Here is a 20,900-nt window from a genome sequence, read left to right on the forward strand (position 1 = left end):
AGTATTTATCCCCAAGGGTGATATCCTGTCAATAGCTGTCCCATGCTCTGGCTGAAGTAGTTGTCTTAGTGTGGAGTTGTCCAAAGTATTTCCTGGAGTGGGATCGACTAGGTGGGAGGAAAGGGAAATGAGAAAACCACTTCTGACCGACAGCGGGTGTGTGCGCGTGTAGGAGTGTTTTGGTTCCCAGCCTCCCAGCTCTCCACCTCCCAAGAGGAAGGGGGGTTGGAGGACTGTCAAGCTGGTCCCAGGCTCTTTCGCTAAACCTGCCAGCCGGGACTGCCCCGGAATTCAGAGGACTTAAAAGGGGCAGGCCTCCGCTCCTGCACCCCAGGGGCCATAGCCCCGTCACACACACTCCCTCACCACACACACTCCGGCATTGGGGCAGAACAGGCGCCACTCCCACGCTCAGACCCCTGCACTTCTTACGCCTCGGGCCGAGCCGCCAGGCCCCTTCCCTTGCTCCCGCACCCCCGCCCGCTGCCGAGGCTCCAGATGGCGGCTCCTCGCGCTCGGCTCGCGGCCCCCAGACGCCGCCCGGCAGCAGCCGGCGGTCGCTCCCTCCCTCCCAGCTGCTGCGGTAAGACCCGGGCGCTTGGAGAGGAGGGCGGGCTCCTCCTCAGGCTCCGATTGGGGCGGGAGCCCGGCCACCGAAGGGCACGCAGGGGCTCTGCTGGCGGGGAAGGAGACTCACAGGCCCCAAATGAGGAGGCCGCGGGGGAGCGCTTAGGGAAGGGACAGCCTGACAGCTTCGTACCACCCACACACCCCACTCCGACTCCTGCCCTTCCTCCCCTCACCACCGGCACTCCCCGGCGCCGCGGGAGGGGGCAGCCGCTACACCCGAGTACCCGCGGGATCGGGGAGCAGCCGCGCAGCTGCCAGAAGGGGGCGCCCAGCACCCTGGAGCCCGGGCTGGAGGGCGTCTTCTGCCTTGGCATTCCGCCCCAGCCCAATGCAAGGCTGTCTCCGCCGGTAAGATGCCCCCTTCTGCCGGAGAACCGTAATGTCCACCATCTGCGTCCACCTATTCCCCGTTTTCCTCCTCTCACTACCCTCTTCTCTCGCTTCTTATTTGCTTCTTTTTTACTTGCTTGCTGGGTTGCTTTCCTTTTCCTTGCCTCCCCCTTGCATCCTGGAACTTTCCTTCCCGTGTCCCTTCACCCGCTCGGAAAGGGGGACGTACTTCGTGCCTAGCCTCTGGCTCCTCTCCACTGGTGACTCCCTGGGTGCGAAAGCAGCCCTGAGAGTGGTAGGTTCGCGGGAGTGAGGTAATTCTCTTCCGGACCGGGGTTGGGAGGCTTTGATTTGGGGGTCAGTGATGTGTTTGAGCGGCTCTCCCCTTGAGCGCAGAGCTCGGAACTCCCCCTTGATGGATGAAGTTCAGTGGCTTGGTAATGAGCCCCTTTCTCCCACCCAAAAGTCAGGACACTCGAGGGTATCTTCTCCTTACACATAGCCCTGAAAAACCTAAAGTCTGCCGCCTGAGACAGTCCTCACTGCTGTCCTCCGAAGCAGTTGTGCCGGGGTGGGGTGGAGGGAGGAAGGCGCTAAAAGGCCACTGCGCCTGGCGCCCCGCGCCCATCTGACATCTCTCTAATCCCTCAGTGCTCAGGCGCGTGCCCACAGACCTCCTGACCGCCCTTGCCACGCGGCCGTCGGGCATTAGACCCCGGAGAGCACATTTTGTAAGCTCCCAGCACAAATCCCCTCGGAAACATTAATCACAACCACCAGTGAATGCAAAATGTGTTCCCGTGTCGTGTCTGCCTTTTAATCCCGAACGTAATTCTGGAAAGCAGCATCAGACAGGGGCTCTATTAATCCCTTACAAGAGCAAATACAATCTCTGACCTACTAGACTTGTTTGCCTGCAATTTCACGAGGAATTAGCCTCGCAAGAGGAATGTTCAAAGACAGAAGGGAAACTATGAGAGACACTTGCCGCGCGTTAGCGCAGTGATGGGGTATACTTAGATCCAAAGACGCTCCTGAAGTGGAGTGGAATCACTAGCCAAGCGTCCTGAAATTCAGCAGGGGCGGCGGAGTGTGCGTTGGAAGGGTGGGGGCCGGCACCTAGTGGGGTTGGGACCCTGAGAGGAAACCCAGCTCTCTCCTCGGAAAGCTTTGGAACCAAGTGACCTAATCTGGGGACTGTCCCCTTGGCGACAACGCTAGGGCAGACAGAGCAGCCCACCTGCAACACAAAGGGGTCAGATTTGACCCCCTGAGGTCTGTTCCTCGCACTTGAGATTTCACTGTCATGCCGTTCAATCAATCATATTTCCTTTCTCCCATTTTATTCAAAACCGTCTTCCAGTTTCCTCATAATCGTAATTTGCACCATTGCCTTTTATCTTTGATTAATTAGGAAATCGAAAAAGATAATGGAGGGTCGGGCCAATAAATTAGCCTTAGAAACAGACCTACGTCTGGGGCTGCTGTGTGGGTGGGCACTGCGGTTGGAGGCTGATGTCTGATGTGGGCTGGCGCACGCCGTGCAGGAAAGGGTTAAGAAAAGGCGCGCAGTGCCGGTTGAATGGAGAGATCCGCTCAGAAACAAACCCAGTGGGCTCAAGCCAAGACTTCTCACCCTACACAGTGGACGGCCTCCTGTGATTTTAGCTTTTCCTGTTTAAGTCTTGAAAAGGAGAGAGGACTGGGGGTAGGGTGAGGGCAGGACTCCTGTTTCTTTCAAAGAGGCCTTCCTACTAGCCGATGAACAGGGTTAAAGCCTGGTGGTTTTCGGCTGGGGTCTATTTCTTCCGGGGATGGGAAAATAGGTTTACTTTTTCATCCTTTCCTTCCCTCTCCACGTGTCTATCAGTCTGATGGAAGGTGGGAGGAAGGGAGAAGGAGAGAGAGAGGAAGAAGAGAGATCCTGTTATTACGTATGATCACATCAGTTACTCCCTGGCCAAAGAGGAAAAGCTCTTGACACGGAGCTGCTCCCTGCCCTCGCAGAGGCGCCGGACGAGTTCCGGATTCTTCTTTTCTCCCTCCATGAAATCGATCACGCCTCCCAGACGGCTGAAGGAGAGCACTTTGCCACTCTTCACAGCTTCGCCCCAGCTTCTTTAGCTTTCAATTGAAAACCAATTAAAGGTTTCTATAAATCTGTTAGCTCCCCTTTTATCTGGAGACCCCTGATGCATGCGATATTGCCCTTTAGATGCCTCTTCCGTGTTTTGTTTTACAATTGTTGTATCAATATAATGCGGCCTTTCTTCCCCTGTCTCTATAGATACAGATACACAAGGAAAACCAAAGCTATTCAGTCTCCTCATTTGTCCAGCCGCCTAACAGTGGTGCCCTTTCTCTGCTGCGGCTTTCCCTGCTTCGGGAGCAGCAGTTATGGTAGAAGCAGATGGCTACTGATTGGGGGAGCTTTGTGGCTCTAATACTGAATACTTTATGGAAAAGGGCTTATCATGCTTCGTTGGGCAGACGAACAGGAGGATGAGATTTATGGTCAGGAAAAAGAAACCTTTTCCAAGTTGTGGCTCCTTTTCATCAGTTGTCTCCTTTGCCCAGGGGTGGAAAAACTGAGGAACTTGTTTTATTGTGTTCTCCTTTCTGCTAACAGCACTTTTTAGTCAGGGTTTGAGAGGAAAGGACACTAAGAGCCAGAAGTTTACGAAATCCCTTAGACTGTTGTTGCTGTATCAGCATTCTCTGCCCTCAGGGAGAATGCAGAGAGGCATGGTCTTGAATGCTGCTTGGGGCCACGCTTTCCCAGACGTCCTGTTAGCTGCTGAGTAAAAACAGCACCCTCCATTATCCTATTATCCATAGAGAACAACAACAACAAAGGTGTAAGTGCCCCCATTGGAAAAGTAAGAAGAGGCCACTGGTCCTGAAGGAGTGGGACAGTGAAGAGGCATATGGTGATGTAGGTATGCTCCCTCACTCTGAAAGAACCAGAGCTGTAGTAAGGATGATTAAGGGATGTCTGTGAATGTAAGCATTTGGACTCCAAATTGAATTTTTCAAGCTTTGGGGAATAGACAGATTCCAACCTTACACTGAAGGCCTAACTCACCCCAAGGGAATTCACCCCTATATCTGTTCTCTTTTTCCCCTCTCCTGAGTTTTACTTCCTTTGAGTCAGGTATGCTTTGTGTCGGCTGCAGGGATGTATCTCTTCTCCATATGCAAGAGGGTGCACCTTATCGTTCCTCCTGTCCCCAAAACCTGTTCCCGTAGAGCAGTGCCCCCTTCTCTTCCATCCCCTTTCTGAGATCTTCCCCTCCCAAGGGCCATGACATGAAATCACACAGAAATGCTCCCAACAAGCCTACTGGCAGCTAGGCACAGAGAGATGGAAACCAATCCCAGTGCAGGGTCTCCCATTCCATGTCAGACACGCTGTCTCTTTAATACTTGAAATGCCATTTTCAACTGAAAAACGTATTTGTTGAGCACTTTCCATATTCTAAGCTCCTTTTTCGCTGCCTGTCCTATTCTTTTACCTTGTCCCTAGAAACTGAAGAGGAAAGGCCAGGAGAGGCATGCAGCTTCCCGAAGTGTCACCTAACTTTCTGCCACAAGCTACCTCTTCCCGATTCTACATGTGCTATCACCCCACATACCGACATGCACCTTTGCATTTTGTTTCTCTCTGAAGAGGAGAAAAAGTGGAGCAGGAGAGGTAAGATTCAAAAATTATATGTACCCAGCATTTCAAAGTGGCAGGCACTGAGATGCTTTAAATAATCAGCTATTTGGACTCTTAACTACGGTATGTGGTAGGCTGACTGCACTGCCATATTTATTGCATCTAATTCTTATGAGCCTTTGAGTTAAGTACTATTATCCCTAGTTCACAGATACCCGTCCTTCACAGGAAGCGGAAGCACGGGAAGGCTACCTAACTCAAGCAAGCGGTCCAGCTGGGATCTGAACCCAGGCTTGCCCTAGTAATAGTCATAACAGTAGTCATAACCCTATGAGATAAACGTTGTTTTTGATATTTCACAAATGAATATCAAGCTAAAAATCCAGAGGTTAGGTAATTTGCTCAAAGACACGCAGCTAGTAGATTGAAGACCTGGGGTTCAAACCTAAGTGTTGAGAATCCCAAGTTTCAAGTTCTCTCGGATCCTTCAGAAGAAAGATCAATGGGGAACCCACAACTGACCTCTGTCACGGGTCCCTCGCCTGGGCGGGAGGCTTCGCAGAGCCCGAGACTGGAGGCGTGGGGCGAACTTAAGGCGCCTGCCCCGGGATGCGAAGTGCGGCTGGGTGCGGACTTTCTGCCCAGCCGCCCAGGCGGGTCGCGGAGCCGGGTCTGCCCTGCGGCCCACAATGCTCCGCGCGCAGCCCTCGTGCGGGCCTTGGGGGCGGGGCCTGAGGGCCGCCGGCGTGGAGCCCGCGGGCTCGAAGCCGGGATGCGGCCCGCGTGGCTGCGGCCGGGACAGCTGGGGCTGGTCCCACCGCGCCCCCCGAACGTGGAGCTGCCCCGCTGCCTCAGGGCCGGGACGCGGGCAGGCCGCGCCGCGTGGAGGCCCTGAGCCCTGGTCAGGGCGGACGCCTGGGTCCCCAGGCTCCTCTGCCCACTCAGGCCACGGCTCTCTGGCCACCGCACTGGAGTTAATCGGCGATGCGTTCACACGCTTTTCATCCCTCGCGGACCTGGCTTTGCCCGCATTTCTAACGTGGCTTCTAAAGGAAGAGCTCCGGGATGGGCATGGGGGTGGGGCGGGTAGGAGCCCAAAGTACAAGCCTCCAGGCAGAAAACTGCTCGCTTTTCCATAAAGAGGGGAGGAGGGAGGAGGGATTGCGGCTGTGGATGGAACACCCGGCCCTTCCTTCAGCGGTAGAGGGGATCCTTGAACACCTGAACAGGTTCCTGCTGCCGGCTTTATCCTCCAGTACCTCCTAACGATCTCCCTAGAAACAGGGAGAAATCCTCAGCTTTCACTGAGTGGCTTTGAAAGCGGGTGCACAATACAATTCCCAGATTTTCTAACGAGGAAACCAAGGCAGTGTTATAACAGTAACAAGAGTAACATAGTAAATGGGTATTTACTATGTGCCAAGCATTGTGCTCTGCGCTTGCTCAATATCAGCGCTACAATGACTTTTTAAAGAGGTGACCTCTATTACCCTCGGTTCACAGATGAGGGCCTGAAGCACAGACGGGTTAAATTACCTGCCCAGGGTCAGGACCTGGGATTCAAACCCAGGCAGTCTAGTTCCCCTGATGGAGTTGTGGCCTGAACCTGAGTTGTTTGTCTTTCTTGGTCAGTTCTCCAGACCTCTAAGGAGAATATTACTTAATGAAGGCATTGAGACCTCTCTGGGATGTCCAAGGGTGACATTTAACTAACCCCAGCTCTTGGAAGTAATCCCTTACCATCTGCTCTACAACTGGCTTTCCAAGGTGCACTCGCCCTCTTTCCCTCACTGAGTCCTCACCGCGACCCGGGAGGCAGCGCTTGCCAGCCTTAGTTTGCCTGAGGAGGAAACCAAGACTGGGACAGATCACTGTCAGTTGTGAGAGATGGGAAAACAGACCCATACCCTGGGAATGGCAATCGGAGGACCTGCCAGGGAAGGACGTGCGCAGGGGACGGGGATGGTGGTGGTGGTGGTACCGTGTTTCCCAGAAAATAAGACCTAGCCAGACAATCAGCTCTAATGCGTCTTTTGGAGCAAAAATTAATATAAGACCCAGTCTTATATCATGTTAGATAAGATCTGGTCTTATAGTAAAATAAGACCGGGTCTTATATTAATTTTTGCTCCAAAAGACGCATTAGAGCTGATTGTCTGACTAGGTTTTATTTTCGGGGAAATAGGGTAGAAAGGATATTAGTTGTCCCTGAAAGCCTGGTCCTCAAGACGCCTTTTTTCGCGGAAAGTAGTCACCTAGCAGGAGGCAAGTGTTGGCACTGATTCCAGGGAGGCGGTAGGAGGCTGGAGAACGTGGAAAACGTGGACAGGCCCTTAACCGTGCTTGGTCCCTGCTCAGTCCTCCGTGTGTCCTGGGGCGCACTGAGCGCGTGCGTGGTCTCTTCCTCCCTGAAGTTCAGGATTTGCGCGTGAAAGAGAGAGCCCCCAATGAAGGTGGCTTGTCTGGTTTTGCCCAGTACCTACCCGTGTCAGGATCCTACACTGTTGGTGAATCATCCCAAACGTATTGGGAGCGGCGTCTGCGATGCTGTTGGGGCAGTGCCTTCCCGGATGCACTTTCAGAGAGACCTCTTAGCCTTCGCTGAAGCCTGTCTCTGCGTTTGGCCTTCTCTGCACCCTCAGTTCTGTTGTCATGCCCTTTACAGAGTCATGAGCACCGCAGAATCCAGGCAGGAATTCTAGCAGGCACTCTGTGCCTTGCCTTGTTGCCCAAATTTTTGGCACAAACTCAGCTGTGAGTGGCTTAGGGGATACAGCGGCTCATTCAGCACCCCAGGTAGGAAATGGAACCCACTGCACTCTCAGCTACTGACTTTCCCCAGGATAGTTTCACAAGTTCACAGGATCCCCCTTGTCTGGAAACATTAACTTCCTAGGGCCTAAGGTAAAATGACTCTAGATTGTAGATGTGAGGCATCTGACCATATACACAATGTACCAGATACAAAAATCATATGTAGAAAATATATAGTGTAGAACTCTACTCAGTGTTGCTTCTACAAGACCAATTGCCCTCCTATATGACTTCACACAAACTATTTTCTCAAAACCATCTTACACAAAACATGCAAAAAGGAGCACTGACTACGTTATGGATATGCAACCAAGAAAAATGACAATCCTGAAAGTTTTTTTAATTGCTACTCTCAACAATATTCACCCACAATGTACTTAAACACACACACACACACACACACGCACACACACACACACAACCGTGTCTGATCAGGTATAAACTTGTTCACACCTAAACTGAATTTTAGGCCTTCAGGAAATCTCAACATCAACGTCTTTATATTCAATGTGTTTATTCTTATTAGGAATTTGTGAATGATGTACTTGACAAATCTAGATGTTATTTATTCTTCAAATATGGGTTTTCCTTAAAATGTTAAAAGCGATTATGAATATCTTGGTTACCCTTATATTACATTACCAGAAGACTGCCAAATCAATCTGGGAATTGGCCTTTCAATCAGCAAATTCAAGAGAACAAATATCTTTCAACCTCCCTGCCTATTATTTCTGCTACTTTGAAATATATGCACAGTATTTTCTATAGTAGCCACGCTGTTACTATTGTTTGTGACAAGTTGATCTTTGAAATCTTTAAGAGAGCACTTCCCCAAGTGAAGACTTAAAAGGAAAGATTTACATTGGTCATTTTTAAATGTTTATGAAAATCTGTTAAAACTTATTGGCTTTCCATACATGTTTGGGGATATAGTCCTCCATCAACATTAGAGTAATACCCCTGGATTAAATCATGAAACACCTGCAATTCATTTTAATTAAAATCATGAAAGATGTGTTTCACTCAAACAGTCCAATCTACAATATGAACCGGGGAGGAATTTGGGTATGAGAGCACAGTTTGTGAAGAAATAAATTTTATTTCCAAGGCAATGTGAGTCATCATTGTTATGGTTACTAACTGCTATGTACTCCCCCAAATCTTTTTCTTTTCTGTTTTGTCTTCCTTTTCCTTTGAGAACATCAGATGCTGTCCCTCTCCTCAGGCTTCCGGAAAGTATTCCATGGATAAATTATAAGCTTGAACATCGTGGTCATGTGTATGTTCTGCTTAGATCCCCTTCTCAGGAAAGAAATGCTTCATGCTGCTTATCCCCCAGCAGCCCAATTGATAATCTAAGTTCACGCTTCAGAGGGCTAGCTGGGAACAGGTACCACCGTGTGTCAATCAGCCTCTCTCTTTTTAACTTACTAGGAATTACATACAGTCTAAAAGAGAGAGGAAATGAGGTGGAACTCAGGTAGTGAGTGTTGGGATCATGTCCCTTTTCCTGATTGTACAAAGAAATTTGATGGACAGCCCCTCAGTTTGGTGACATTCCTAAGGCCTAGAGAGTCAATCTTCTCAAAATCTGATGCTCCCTCTCGTTTGACACTGCTGGACACCCCTTGGTCCCCAGTCTACCTGGAAAGCCTGTCCCGGAGGGTGAGGAAGCTCAGAGTGGTTGACTGTGGCCCTTCCTACATTTCCTTCCTCACATCCTCTGTCTACTACTGATGTCTGACTCTGGAAAAACTTAGTAACTTGTGGAGTTGAGTTGACGGAACACAAGGATATTCCTTGCCAGATCTCTAAATATTTATCTGGGGAAGGATATAAAACTGGGAGGTTCCAGGGGTCAGGATGCTGGGTATTGGATCTGGGTCACAGGTCACACAGCTGTGAACATGAGGCATTGATTTTAGATCTGGAGTAGTTGCCTTTAATATCACTTCAGTTGCTAGCCCTGATGGAAGTCATACTCAGAAGCCATTAAGCCAGTTGACTACAAACCAGATCCAGGAGAGGAGATGAATGACACAAAGTTCTCAAAGATTATCCAGCTCACAGCTGAACTCCAACAGAATGACAAGTGGAATTTGAGATCCCTCAGAGAGAAGGTTTAAAACTTGAGAAAGGTAGGTTATCATGACTGCAGCAGTAGCAGCAGCAGCAGCAGCAGCAGCATTAAAAACAGCTACCATTCAATGAGAAAGGAAAAACTGAAGAGAGAAAAATGTAAGTCAGGAGTAATGACCCCTGTAGCTGGTAGCCCGGAGTCCCTGCACACAGGCTACAAAATGATCCATTCCTTCCTTAAGTCTCTGCCTCTCCCAGGACCAGGCTGGGAAACACTCATTTATCACCTAATGGACCCAAACTGAAATTGCCATGTATACTTGTAAAAAACAAAGAGACCCCTAACCAGTAAACCTTTATCCAGCTCAGCAAGTCTGCCTCTAAATTACCCCCTTAGAAACTTTCATATTCTCCATGCTCCATGGTGAGGCTATGAAGTTTCATTCTCTGCCTTCCCCAATCCACACAGCCCCTTCTAGAGACCTCCCAGTGGGAAATTAATAAGCTTAGGGGGAAAGTCTCTGCTTCCTTGGCATACTCTTGTCTTCATTGTCTTCAGGTGTGGCTTTCCTTCACCATGAATTGCGCTTTTTTTTACAACTAAGCCTTTGCTGATGTAGTGCTTTGGAAACAGGATTAGAGAGGGATGAACCAGGACCTAGAAATGGAAAGAAAAAGAAAATACAATGTGTTTTCATTCTTATAGAGTAACGATCCTTCTAAGTGAGTTATTCTTACAGACTTTACTTACCTCCTCTCACAAAAGTTGAGAAATGTTGGGCCCCATTCCTCTACCCTGGGAGTAAAAACAACCTGTTCATTCTAATACTCCTAAGAATCAGATTTCCTTTTTTACCCTTTCTCCACCCTCTCACTTAGACCATAAAAGGCACCACCTCAGGAATCATTCATCAGCCTCTCTCCAGCTTTCTCTTCCAAAGCAGTACTGCAGTTGTCTACACATGTATTTCTACCATAACTGCCAGAAGCCTTGCTAAAGTGGAGCCAAAGTGAACATACCCTCCCTCTCTATTGTCATCCCTTTAATCATTTAATTGGAAATAAAATCCCAGGGAAAAGAACTCCAAATATATGCATAAATCCATTGTTCCATGTGAATTAGATAAAACCGTATTTTTATAGTACTATTTGGGGCTGAATAAATGCCTCAACCCTTCATTTAGTATCAGAGAATTTCAGTAAGTAATAATGCAGAGGGATTTCAAAGTAGTTTATGCACCATTTTAGCCCATAAATTTCTAGAAAAATAAAAAATAATTTGTAAATTTTCTTTCCCTCCTATTAATGATTGTCATTTAGACCATTTATATTACCTAGCAATTATGTACCACTTAAAATACTGGAAAAACCTTCAAAGCAGGAATTTCAAGTTTAATCTTACCCATACTTTTTTTTGTTATGCCAGTCATTTAATACATAAAACAGAGTTGGATTCATAAAATGTTAGAAATTCTTTTATTTTGGGATTTTCCCCCCAAAATCAATAGGGGAAATCTAATAAGGAGGCAGAAAATTTAAACTGAGAGGAAATATCATCTGATAGCCAGATTCTGAATACACCTCGCTCCTCTTTGATGTATAGAATCTTAGCTATTTTCTTCGTCAGAATTGGAAAATCAAGCTTCCCCACCCCCAACCTAAGTACCAGAAACAGTGTTTTATACAAACTGGAATCTACGTTTCAATACCTCAAAGGAGACATAGTCTAAGATGTGCCCTTTATATTTAGGAAAGGAAAGGCCAGGGAAAAGAAAAATGCCTTCCATGTAGAGTGATTCTTTTATATTCACAACATGTAAGGGGATTTTCTTAAGTGGCTTGCGTGGACAGATGACTTTTCCTGGGAAAGGCAAGCTTCCTGTTCTATAAATAGTAGGAAAAGAAGGATCTAATGAGTGTTCTGTTCAACTGTTTAATGGAATTAGATTTCGGACACTGACTCCCAACCACATACACACCTTCCTTCACTTCATCAGGCTGTAGTTTCTGAGGGACTACAACTCTCTTATGGTGACTTCTCTAGCTTAACTTGCTGTTGTTTACACGTCTCTTTCTTTTTGCCTTTTTTTTTTTTTTTTTACCTTTTTCTTCTTCTTTTCTCTGTATTCACTTAAGTATCTGGCCACTGTTTTAGATGTTTAAGGCAATTCTTTTGACATTTCTAATTCCCCCACCCTTTCTTTAAATAAGTGATTGCGGGACAGGGATACTTGAGAGAGAGAGAGACAGAGACAGAGAGACAGAAATGAATGGAGCATCCAGTCATAAGGCAATTATAGACAACTGGCTAAATACAGTTATAGATTCTGATATACAGACATGTGAGAGCCCTCAGTATTGAGCCTTGGTCATTACATAAGTTGTCCTTAGCCAAACTATTCCAAAGTATGTACACATGGATAAAAAACGATATGGTAAGATAAAAGACAACTGCTGTTTGAGAAGCTTTCTTTGAAAAGTCAGTAGCTAACATGGAAATCAAGGGAAAATCCCCCCCTTCCTCCCTAATATATGGGGGTTTCCCAACCCTACTTTCTCTGTTTCCCAGTTTAATTCTAGGTGAGGGTTCTGTCTAAACCGAAGGACTGGGAAAATTATGTGGGGGACTGACCAGGGCCGGGTGAAAAGAGAATGGAAGAGAGAGAGAGAGAGAGAGAGAGAGAGAGAGAGAGAGAGAGAGAGAGAGAGAGAGAGAGAGAGAGAAGAAAAGAACTCATTTAGTGGGAAGTTCCTCGCAATCTTTTTTTTCCCTCAGCAAAATCCTTCCCTGGCTTCCTTGGACCGCAGGCACCAACAAGGAAAGGCGCTCAGGGCCTCGCTGCCTCACTGGGTTCCGGAGTGAAGTCTCAGAGCTGCGAGAGAATCTAACACGGTATGCACCTTTTCCTTTTAAGCTGCCCTTTGCCAAGACCCAGTCCACTTACCTTATTTCACACTGGATTAAAAACAAGGCTGTCTCCTCTCCTCCATAAGTCGTGGTTCTGCTTCGTCTACTTTAGCGTACTTCACATCCGATTTATCCTAAAGCTAACAGATTGCCTTTTTCAATGTAATGGTGTGGCGGGTGGGGCTGAGGGAGTGGGACCGTCTATACCACTCAAAGGCCTTTCTTCCCTTAGGAGTAGAGTTGAACGGCGAAAAAGAACCTCGAGAGTCCCCCCAGCGAAAATGTGTTGCGGTCCCTGTAGAAGGAGTCAACTTTCAGGCTGTTAAAGACCTCAAGTCATTAGCATCAGCTGCTACACTAACGGGGCCAGCCAGCGCCTCTAAGTGGCTTAGCACACAAACCGGGCTCCCGAGACAGCCGCCGCAACTCTATCCACTTTTCCACCACCGCTGGACGTGAAAAGCACATCTTTCTTTGGAGCACATCTCGGTAATAATTTTTACTTTGACTCATCCTCTGTCCCCCCCACACACGGAAGTCTTAAAATATGGACGCCCCCAATTTGGGACCCCCTCGGGGATTACGCAGAACGTGCCGGGCAGAGGACCGAACAGCAGGAAATGTTTGAGTCCGGTAACGTGGGTTCTTCCCACCCATCTGCCCCTCACGCCATCCCCTGCCCAGGTACTTGTTTCCTGGGATCAGATGCCCCTTGTAAATCCCCTTCCAAGGTCTGGCAGCATCCCCACTCCATTCCCCTTACCCCATCTCCGGCTCCGCAGAAAGACTGAGCCAAGTTCTCACCAAAGCGCATCCTTTCTGAACCTTGCTGGGAAGGGCTTGGTAAAGTGAGCGCTCCTGGAGAGAGCTGGCGCTGGGTTATCAGCCCCAGGCAACTAGCTGCGCGAAGCAGCGATGGCTCAAAGGCTGGAGGAGAATCCCTCGGGCTAATCCTCAATCCCCTCCCCTGCACCCAACTCAGACTCGGGAAATGCGCGTGGGCTCCGTGCGCTCATTGAGTGGCCACCTTCCTGCCAGAGATTCTCCAAGTGCCAAGCGAAACGGAAAAAAGGCCTTTTCCAGTTCTTTTGGTACTTCCTTTCCGACCCCGAAACTGATTTTCCCCTCCTACCAGTCCCAAAGGGCCGATGCTTTAAGAGGAGGCGGGCCGGGCCACGCTCAGAAAGGCGTTGCCTCTTGGGGAAGGCGCTCAGGACCTGCCGGGCACCGGCAAGCCAGAGAGACCGCTTCCAGGCAGGCAGAGCCGGAGAGAGCGCCCAGCCCAGCAAAGAGTTAAAGGGAGGGGACGTGGGCTGTCACGCGTCATTGGGCAGATTATGTGCAGCAAACAAAAAGTGTGTGTCTGCGTGCCAGTCAGTCACTGCATCGGATCCATCTGTACAACTCCTCTCTCTCTCTCTCTCTCTCTCTCTCTCTCTCTCTCTCTCTCTCTCTCTCTCTCCTCTTACTCTCCCCTCTTTTCTCTATCCCCATCACTCTATCTCTCTGTCCTCTCTTTAGGCAGAACCTACAAGACAGCAACACCAACACCTCTTGACATGGAAATACACTGATACAATAGGCAAAAGAAACACTCGATTGCATCTCCCAGTTCTTGGTGGCCTTATTTGGGCGATTCCATCCTGACCTTATTCCTGGTAAGTCTATTTGCATTGATGGGGGGAGGGGGAGGGGAGAAAGGCAGGTCTGATGCGGAGAGTGAAAAATTTTGCTCTCCGTTTCCTCATTATCCAGAAGAGGGGGGAAATAATTGTTGAGGGGATCTCTACTGCCAATAAGATTATACAAAGGGAGGAGCTCGATGGAGAGCACTTTGCCGGAGAAGCAAGCTACCAGGGAGCGCGCGGCCGCCAGACAATGCCTGCCTCCCGGGGAGGGCGAGTGGCTAGCGGCTGCGACAGGTTTTCGGCAAGCCCAGCCGGCTCTGGAGAGTACGCCCCGGCGGATGAGAAGCGGGGGCCTAGGGGAGGATGTTGAGCTGTGAAAGGCTGGGTGGTAAAGGCGACCGCACGGCGGGCTAGATCAGGCTCTCGCCCAGCGGTTATTGTGACGGGTTCGGTGCTCGTGGCGGCCGCCACAGCGACGCGGACCCCTATTAGCTCGGCGTAGCGAGGATCTTTTCACCGTATTGTTAGGTAGAACTGCATTTTAATGATTGCGTCCCTGCTGTTGCCCCAAGTGACGGGGCGACCGCCCAGCACAATGAAACGCTTGTGTGAAAGAGACTTTTAAAAGGAGAAATTGAGGCATAAAGCCCTGAATTGGGGAAATTGAAAAGGAAAGAATAGGATTCTTTTGCAAAGGAGACGAGAGGTTCTGGAGGATTTTTAAAATGTATTTAAATTTGCAATTGAAGATCAGGAGGGCTACCGCGTGTGGGGTAAAAATGGACAGGGATAGATGATGTATCACAATAAAGTAAGTTTCTACTTTATGGATATTCATCTTCTTTCTGTCTGACAGACACATCCCAATACTTGACATTTGGGAGATGTAGCAGAGGCTCGCCAAAGTTTCATGCTCTGTTAGCTGGAAAGAAAAAGAAAACCACTACCTTGGAATCACATTTGCGAGATTAATTGGTTAATAGACATTAAGATAAAAAATGGACATTGCTGATATTATTCCGTAATGAACAGCTTCTTGGGAAAAGAATTAGAACTACTCTTTCCTGCGACTTAAATTATACCAAATACACAAAAATTACTGCCTGTGGTGGGATTATTAGGGAAAAACCAATTTAGAGGTATCTTTTAGTCAGGCAGAAAGAGTGAACAATGCAGTTAGCTGAAAGCCAGTTTAAAATTAAAATAGCTGTTTTGTGTTTTTAAAAATGGTAAGTCTTGTAGACAGTGTCCAGTGGCAATGGCAGTAAAATATCTCTTTATGGCAGCTTAATAGAAAGCCCTCCATCGGGGCATTACTTTCTAAATTGCTGCGGATTAAACAGCTGGAGAGCCCACCAAGGTCTACGCAAGCGGGGCTGCCCCCCCCTTTGCCCACACAGGGTCCTTTCTGGGGGAGCGAGAATTCACCAATCATTACACACGCGGTATTTCAGACGGCACACTTCTGGCCTGCCCTGTACCTGCTCACTTCATGAAGCACATGCGACTCAATCCACCCCCTTGTATAACAAGGTAACTGGGATTCACCCTCATCCATAAATAAGCATGTCGAGAAAAAAATAATTACCTCTGCTTGCTGCTTTTTAATTAAAGCCTCGGAGGGACAGTGTTGGATTATGGTAATGAGCAGACATACGTCCCCTCTTGTAGGCTGCAGAGAAAGGTTAACTGACATGGAATCAGTGGCCCTGACACTCCACTTGAAATCCATTCGCCATGCTCCGCTCTCTCCGCCTGTTCGCTAATGCTGCTCCCCTCTTTGGAAGAAAAAATATAAAAGTCAGCTCCTGGGCATCCGGTTCAATACCTAAGAGGAGAGGAGAGGAGAGGTGCTTTCTCCCAAGGGTTAGAAGTTTCTTCCAGTCAGGGAAGTCTATAGACTAGTAAAAAGTACTATTGTTCTCCCCTACCTTCACCCCCCCAAATTCTGTCCTATGCTCTCCCAAATACGGTAATACAAAGCAAAGCAAAGCAAAACAAAACAAAAAATACCGATCTCGTCTTTCCTAGCTCCCTGCTTTCTCTGTCACAAGCAGTCAGTCCACCCTGAGCTCCCACTATTCCCATTATTTTTTTAAAAGGAAAGTATTCCTTAGTTGGCATTTTCAAAATATGCCAGATTTAATCTGCCATTGGCTTTTGTGAAATAAGAGTTATGCAAAAATCAGGCGAATTCAAGAAAAAAATTTGGAATAGTTAAAATGTTCTGCCTGTTTTCATAAAGGCAAAAAGAATAATAATGTAATTCGCTTCGTTGTCCTGTGTATCTGTCTCCAGTGATGGAGGATTCGGGCATCCAGCGAGGCATCTGGGACGGGGATGCCAAGGCTGTCCAACAGTGTCTGACAGATATTTTCACCAGCGTTTACACCACCTGCGACATTCCTGAGAACGCTATATTCGGTCCCTGCGTCCTGAGCCATACTTCCCTGTACGACAGCATAGCTTTCATAGCTCTCAAGTCCACCGACAAGAGAACAGTTCCTTACATCTTCCGGGTAAGTCTTGGCCAATGCTGCCTAGGGTGTGCGGGTAATGTCCAGTTGAAAACAGAGGAAGAATCATTCCAATGACAAGCTGAGACAGGTTCTAAATGTAGAAAATGCAGTGATGTGAGTCATCCTGTTTTACACACCAAAAATTGAAAAGGAAAATTAAACTCAAATTATTGTCAACTGATTTTTCTGGAATAAATGACAAAATTTGATTTGGAATACTATGTCTAAATCAGTGCCTCAATCCTGGGCTTTCCTAGTAATGAACACTACCTTCCTTAATTCTGGGAAATTTCACAAGGTTTGAGGCTATTTGCATACTAAGTACTTTCTGTAAGTACTTTTATTCAAAGTATTGAACGCATTTGTCTTCCAACCTAGGAGGTCTCCTGTTGCCCTAAATATTATTCAGTCTGGGAAAGGTAGCTAGAGCCCAGAGTTTGTATTTAAATAAAAATGTTAATGGTTTGACAATAAAACATCATTAAATCCATATATTTGAGTTCAAAGATAAAAGTCTTCTCACTTTCTATTCTTTCTTTACAAAGAAAAATTATTTATTGTTTAAGCCAAAATTAGGAAGGTGAGTGAATGACACAATCATTTCTGAGAGCTAAGCTTGCTTTTCACTTCCAAAATAAACAAAATCCACCCACATTTTTGTAATATGGGATAATTTGGAAGTAAATTCTGAAGATGTTAACGCTAATTGGATTTGTAAGAAGACATTCCCTCGTTTGCTGTTCAACCAGTATATGAAAATGGCGACTTAAATAAGCTATAAGATTGATGCAGCATTTCAAAGGACGGTTATCTTGTCTGCTGGTTGCAAACATGAGGATGGGGTGCCAACTTGGGTCAAGTTTTTGGAATCTTGATCTCAGACAATTCTTTGGAAAAGAATGGCATAGAGGAAATGGTCCTGGTTCCTCTGGCTCCATTCTCTTACAAGTCTCCTTTCTCCACCCCTTTCTTTCTTGTATTTTTTTCTTCTAAACTGTAGGTAGACACCTCAGCGGCAAATGGTTCCTCAGAAGGTCTCATGTGGCTGCGTCTGGTCCAATCAGCCAGAGATAAAGAAGAGCAGAACCTTGAAGCCTATATAAAAAACGGACAGCTGTTTTACCGCTCTCTCCGCAGGATTGCCAAAGACGAGGAGTTACTAGTTTGGTACGGGAAAGAACTGACTGAGTTACTCTTGCTCTGCCCCTCTAGACCTCACAGCAAAATGAATGGTAGGTTGGCTCGCGATTTGCGTGTGGGCCCTTAGCTAGCGGGGGAGCGACTCCGAAACGGCGGGGGCTCAGTCTGGCGCCTGGGCGCGCCTTTCCTCTTTTTGGGCGTCTTTTACGAAGCATCTGATAGCTAGTCCGTAGTGAAACTAGGGCAGATAGGTGAGGAGAAATCGGGGGACACTTGGTTTAATTACTGCACTCCCCCCAAAACAGGAGGGAAAGTTAGATCAGGTCGCACAGGATCTTCTTTTCTCAGGCACTCAGGCCCTGAGAGATGAAGGTGGATTTGTGAAGGGGGTGATGGAAAAGTAGCCTGGAGACGATACTGAGTAACCATGTGGTGTGCGTGTGTGTGTGCGTGCGCGCGCGCGCGCGTGTACGTGTGTGGTGTTTGCAGGGTCGTCCCCTTACACATGCCTGGAATGCAGCCAACGTTTCCAGTTTGAGTTCCCCTATGTGGCGCATCTGCGCTTCCGCTGCCCCAAAAGACTTCACAGCGCTGATAGGAGCCCCCAAGACCAGCAAGGCGGCGGCGTGGGCACCAAGGATCACGCGGGCGGCGGCTGTGGCAAGGACCAGCAGCAGCAGCAACAGGAGGCTCCCTTGGGACCCGGCCCTAAGTTCTGCAAAGCCGGCCCTATCCACCACTACCCGACGCCCTCCCCCGAGGGCAGTAACCCACCCGTGGCTGGCGGCGGCAGCAGCGCGAAGCCGTCCACGGACTTCCACAACCTGGCCCGGGAGCTGGAAAACTCCGGGGGAGGCAGCAGCTGCTCCCCCGGCCGAAGCCTCAGCAGCGGCAGCAGCGGCGGCGGCCACCAGGAGGCGGAGCTGAGTCCCGACGGCAAGGCCGCGGGCCTGGGCAAAGGGAAGAGGAAATTCCCAGAGGAGGCGGCAGAGGGAGGCGGCGGCGGCGCGGGGCTGGTGGGGGGCCGGGGCCGCTTCGCAGAGCGGCCGGTGCCCGCTTCTAAGGAGGACCTAGTGTGCACGCCGCAGCAGTATCGCGCCTCTGGCAGCTACTTCGGCCTGGAAGAGAACGGCCGCCTCTTCGCGCCGCCCAGCCCCGAGACCGGCGAGGCGAAGCGCAGTGCCTTCGTGGAGGTGAAGAAGGCGGCCCGAGCGGCCGGTCTGCAGGAGGAGGCAGCAGCCGACGGTGCGGGCACAGCCGCCGAAGACCAGGACGCGGGCGGCGGCGGAGGCTCCTCCACACCCGTGGCCGCGTCGCCTGCCGGTGCCGAGAAGCTGCTGGCCCCGCGACCTGGGGGCCCGCTGCCCAGCCGGCTGGAGGGTGGCAGCCCGGCGCGGGGCAGCGCCTTCACCTCAGTGCCGCAACTGGGAGGCGCGGGCGGCGGCGGTGCGGGAAGCGGCGCGGGCGCGGGGGCCGCGGGCGGTGCGGGCGGCGGCCAGGGCGCCGCGTCCGACGAGCGCAAAAGCGCCTTCTCGCAGCCAGCGCGCTCCTTCTCGCAGCTGTCCCCGCTGGTGCTGGGCCAGAAGCTGAGCGCGCTCGAGCCGTGCCACCCCGGCGACGCTGTGGGCCCCACCAGACTCTACCCCGCCGCCACCGACCCTCTGGCAGTGAAGCTGCAGGGAGCCGCGGACCTGAACGGAGGTTGCGGGGCCCTGCCGAGCGGCGGCCTGCCCAAACAGAGCCCCTTCCTCTACGCCACCGCCTTCTGGCCCAAGAGTTCCGCGGCCGCGGCAGCAGCGGCGGCCGCGGCCGCCGGGCCCCTGCAGCTGCAGCTGCCCTCGGCGCTCACGCTGCTGCCGCCCTCCTTCACCTCCCTGTGTCTGCCCGCGCAGAACTGGTGCGCCAAGTGCAATGCCTCTTTCCGCATGACCTCCGACCTGGTGTACCACATGAGGTCACATCACAAAAAGGAGTACGCCATGGAGCCCTTGGTGAAGCGGAGGCGGGAGGAGAAACTCAAGTGCCCCATTTGCAACGAGTCCTTCAGGGAGCGCCACCACCTCTCCAGGCACATGACCTCGCATAATTGACGCGGAAGGGACCCCAGCTTTCCACGCGCTCACACGCACAGTCAAGCCACCTGTAGGAACAAATAAGCGAGGACATCCACCACCTCCTCGTGACCTGAAACATTGCACACATACACACACACACACACAAACACAAAGACACACACAATTACACAATCTCCCCCAGCCTTCTCATTCAAGTGTTTACCCGCGACTTACACTACACTACACTACACTACACACACGCACACAAACGAGACAGGATGGTGGATTTTTGATTGGGTGGGTTGTTTGAGGGATTTTCTTTTGAATGCACGCATTTTCACTTTCCCAAAAACAAAGGTACATTTTTAAAAATGTCATATATTGCAGCATATTGATGCATTTGTCATACGTTTCTACTTAAATTATTAAGCACTTACAGTTTAGATGTAATAATTATATGTAAGGGCAAAAATTATTTTAGATATAAAGGAGGAGGGCGAGATGCTTTCTGCATTTCTCGATGACAGTTTGTGTGTTCTTACAAAAATAAACAAAACTGAATAAAAAGGGGGTCGCCATTCAATTTAAGTTTCCAGGGGGAAGTGCATGTATCATGAGATGATTATGGACTTCGATGAAGAATGTCATCATTATGTAAATATGTATTTCCTTTTAATACAAAGTGTAATTTTGTGCCAGTGAAATGGAGTCTGAATAGTTATGTGTTTCTTTTATCCCTGGAAAGATTTATTAAACTTTATAGATTATCCAGGTATGTTGGATGCTTTGACAATAAATGACTATTTTCTTCAAAGCAATTATTTGGAAAGTATTTTTAAATGCATTTTTATAACCAAGGGCTACTTTGAGTAGATACCACCTATTTTTATTGAGTCCTTGAAAAGAAGAAATAGCATGAGACGGATGATAAACCCTGCCTCACTTGCATTTATGTACTCTGAGCTAATTTTGAGTCTAAAAGTGAGAAGACAGGTTTGATGATTATTTGGAAAATCTTTAGCTGGAAAGCGTTGGACATCTTGATCAAAGGACAAATCATTTAGACAAAGGTCCCTGCCATAGAGCTAACTTTCACTGGGATGTCAGCATTCTTTTCAGCAGCAGGATCATTACCAT

General features: G+C 49.0%; 1 protein-coding gene and 1 long non-coding RNA gene across 4 annotated transcripts; one reads left to right on the forward strand and one right to left on the reverse strand.

The window, feature by feature from the left end:
- The first annotated feature begins 674 nt into the window (after window positions 1-674).
- PRDM8 (PR/SET domain 8) lies at window positions 675-20,577 on the forward strand. Of its 3 annotated transcripts, XM_019720138.3 has the most exons (8): window positions 675-978; window positions 4,487-4,654; window positions 12,291-12,407; window positions 12,655-12,911; window positions 13,944-14,080; window positions 16,349-16,569; window positions 17,570-17,801; window positions 18,199-20,577. In XM_019720138.3, the coding sequence occupies exons 6-8, from the start codon at window positions 16,351-16,353 to the stop codon at window positions 19,797-19,799; spliced, it is 2,052 nt and encodes a 683-aa protein (XP_019575697.3). In that variant the 5' UTR covers window positions 675-978; window positions 4,487-4,654; window positions 12,291-12,407; window positions 12,655-12,911; window positions 13,944-14,080; window positions 16,349-16,350; the 3' UTR covers window positions 19,800-20,577. The 3 variants fall into 3 exon arrangements, with proteins under 3 accessions (XP_019575697.3, XP_074180500.2, XP_074180505.2); XM_074324399.2 differs by lacking the exon at window positions 4,487-4,654; XM_074324404.2 differs by lacking the exons at window positions 675-978; window positions 4,487-4,654; window positions 12,291-12,407; window positions 12,655-12,911 and adding an exon at window positions 13,674-13,777.
- Window positions 9,364-13,520, reverse strand: LOC109439959 (uncharacterized). The gene is made up of 3 exons (XR_002136582.3): window positions 13,186-13,520; window positions 12,460-12,717; window positions 9,364-10,172 (listed from the first exon to the last, which is right to left on the reverse strand). It is a non-coding gene; the product is annotated as an uncharacterized LOC109439959 (long non-coding RNA).
- Window positions 20,578-20,900: the final 323 nt, after the last annotated feature.

This window comes from Rhinolophus sinicus, chromosome 1 (assembly GCF_057876585.1).
Source record: "Rhinolophus sinicus isolate RSI-liver-muscle chromosome 1, RSI-T2T, whole genome shotgun sequence".
Lineage (NCBI taxonomy): Eukaryota > Metazoa > Chordata > Mammalia > Chiroptera > Rhinolophidae > Rhinolophus > Rhinolophus sinicus.

What these genes read in the sequence shown, in the direction of transcription:
- PRDM8 (XM_019720138.3), top strand. Translation starts at nt 16,351, where the DNA reads ATGGAGGATTCGGGCATCCAGCGAGGCATCTGGGACGGGGATGCCAAG. An exon ending in CAGTTCCTTACATCTTCCGG is followed by an intron (nt 16,570 to 17,569) that starts GTAAGTCTTGGC and finishes TCTAAACTGTAG; the next exon opens with GTAGACACCTCAGCGGCAAA. An exon ending in ACCTCACAGCAAAATGAATG is followed by an intron (nt 17,802 to 18,198) that starts GTAGGTTGGCTC and finishes TGGTGTTTGCAG; the next exon opens with GGTCGTCCCCTTACACATGC.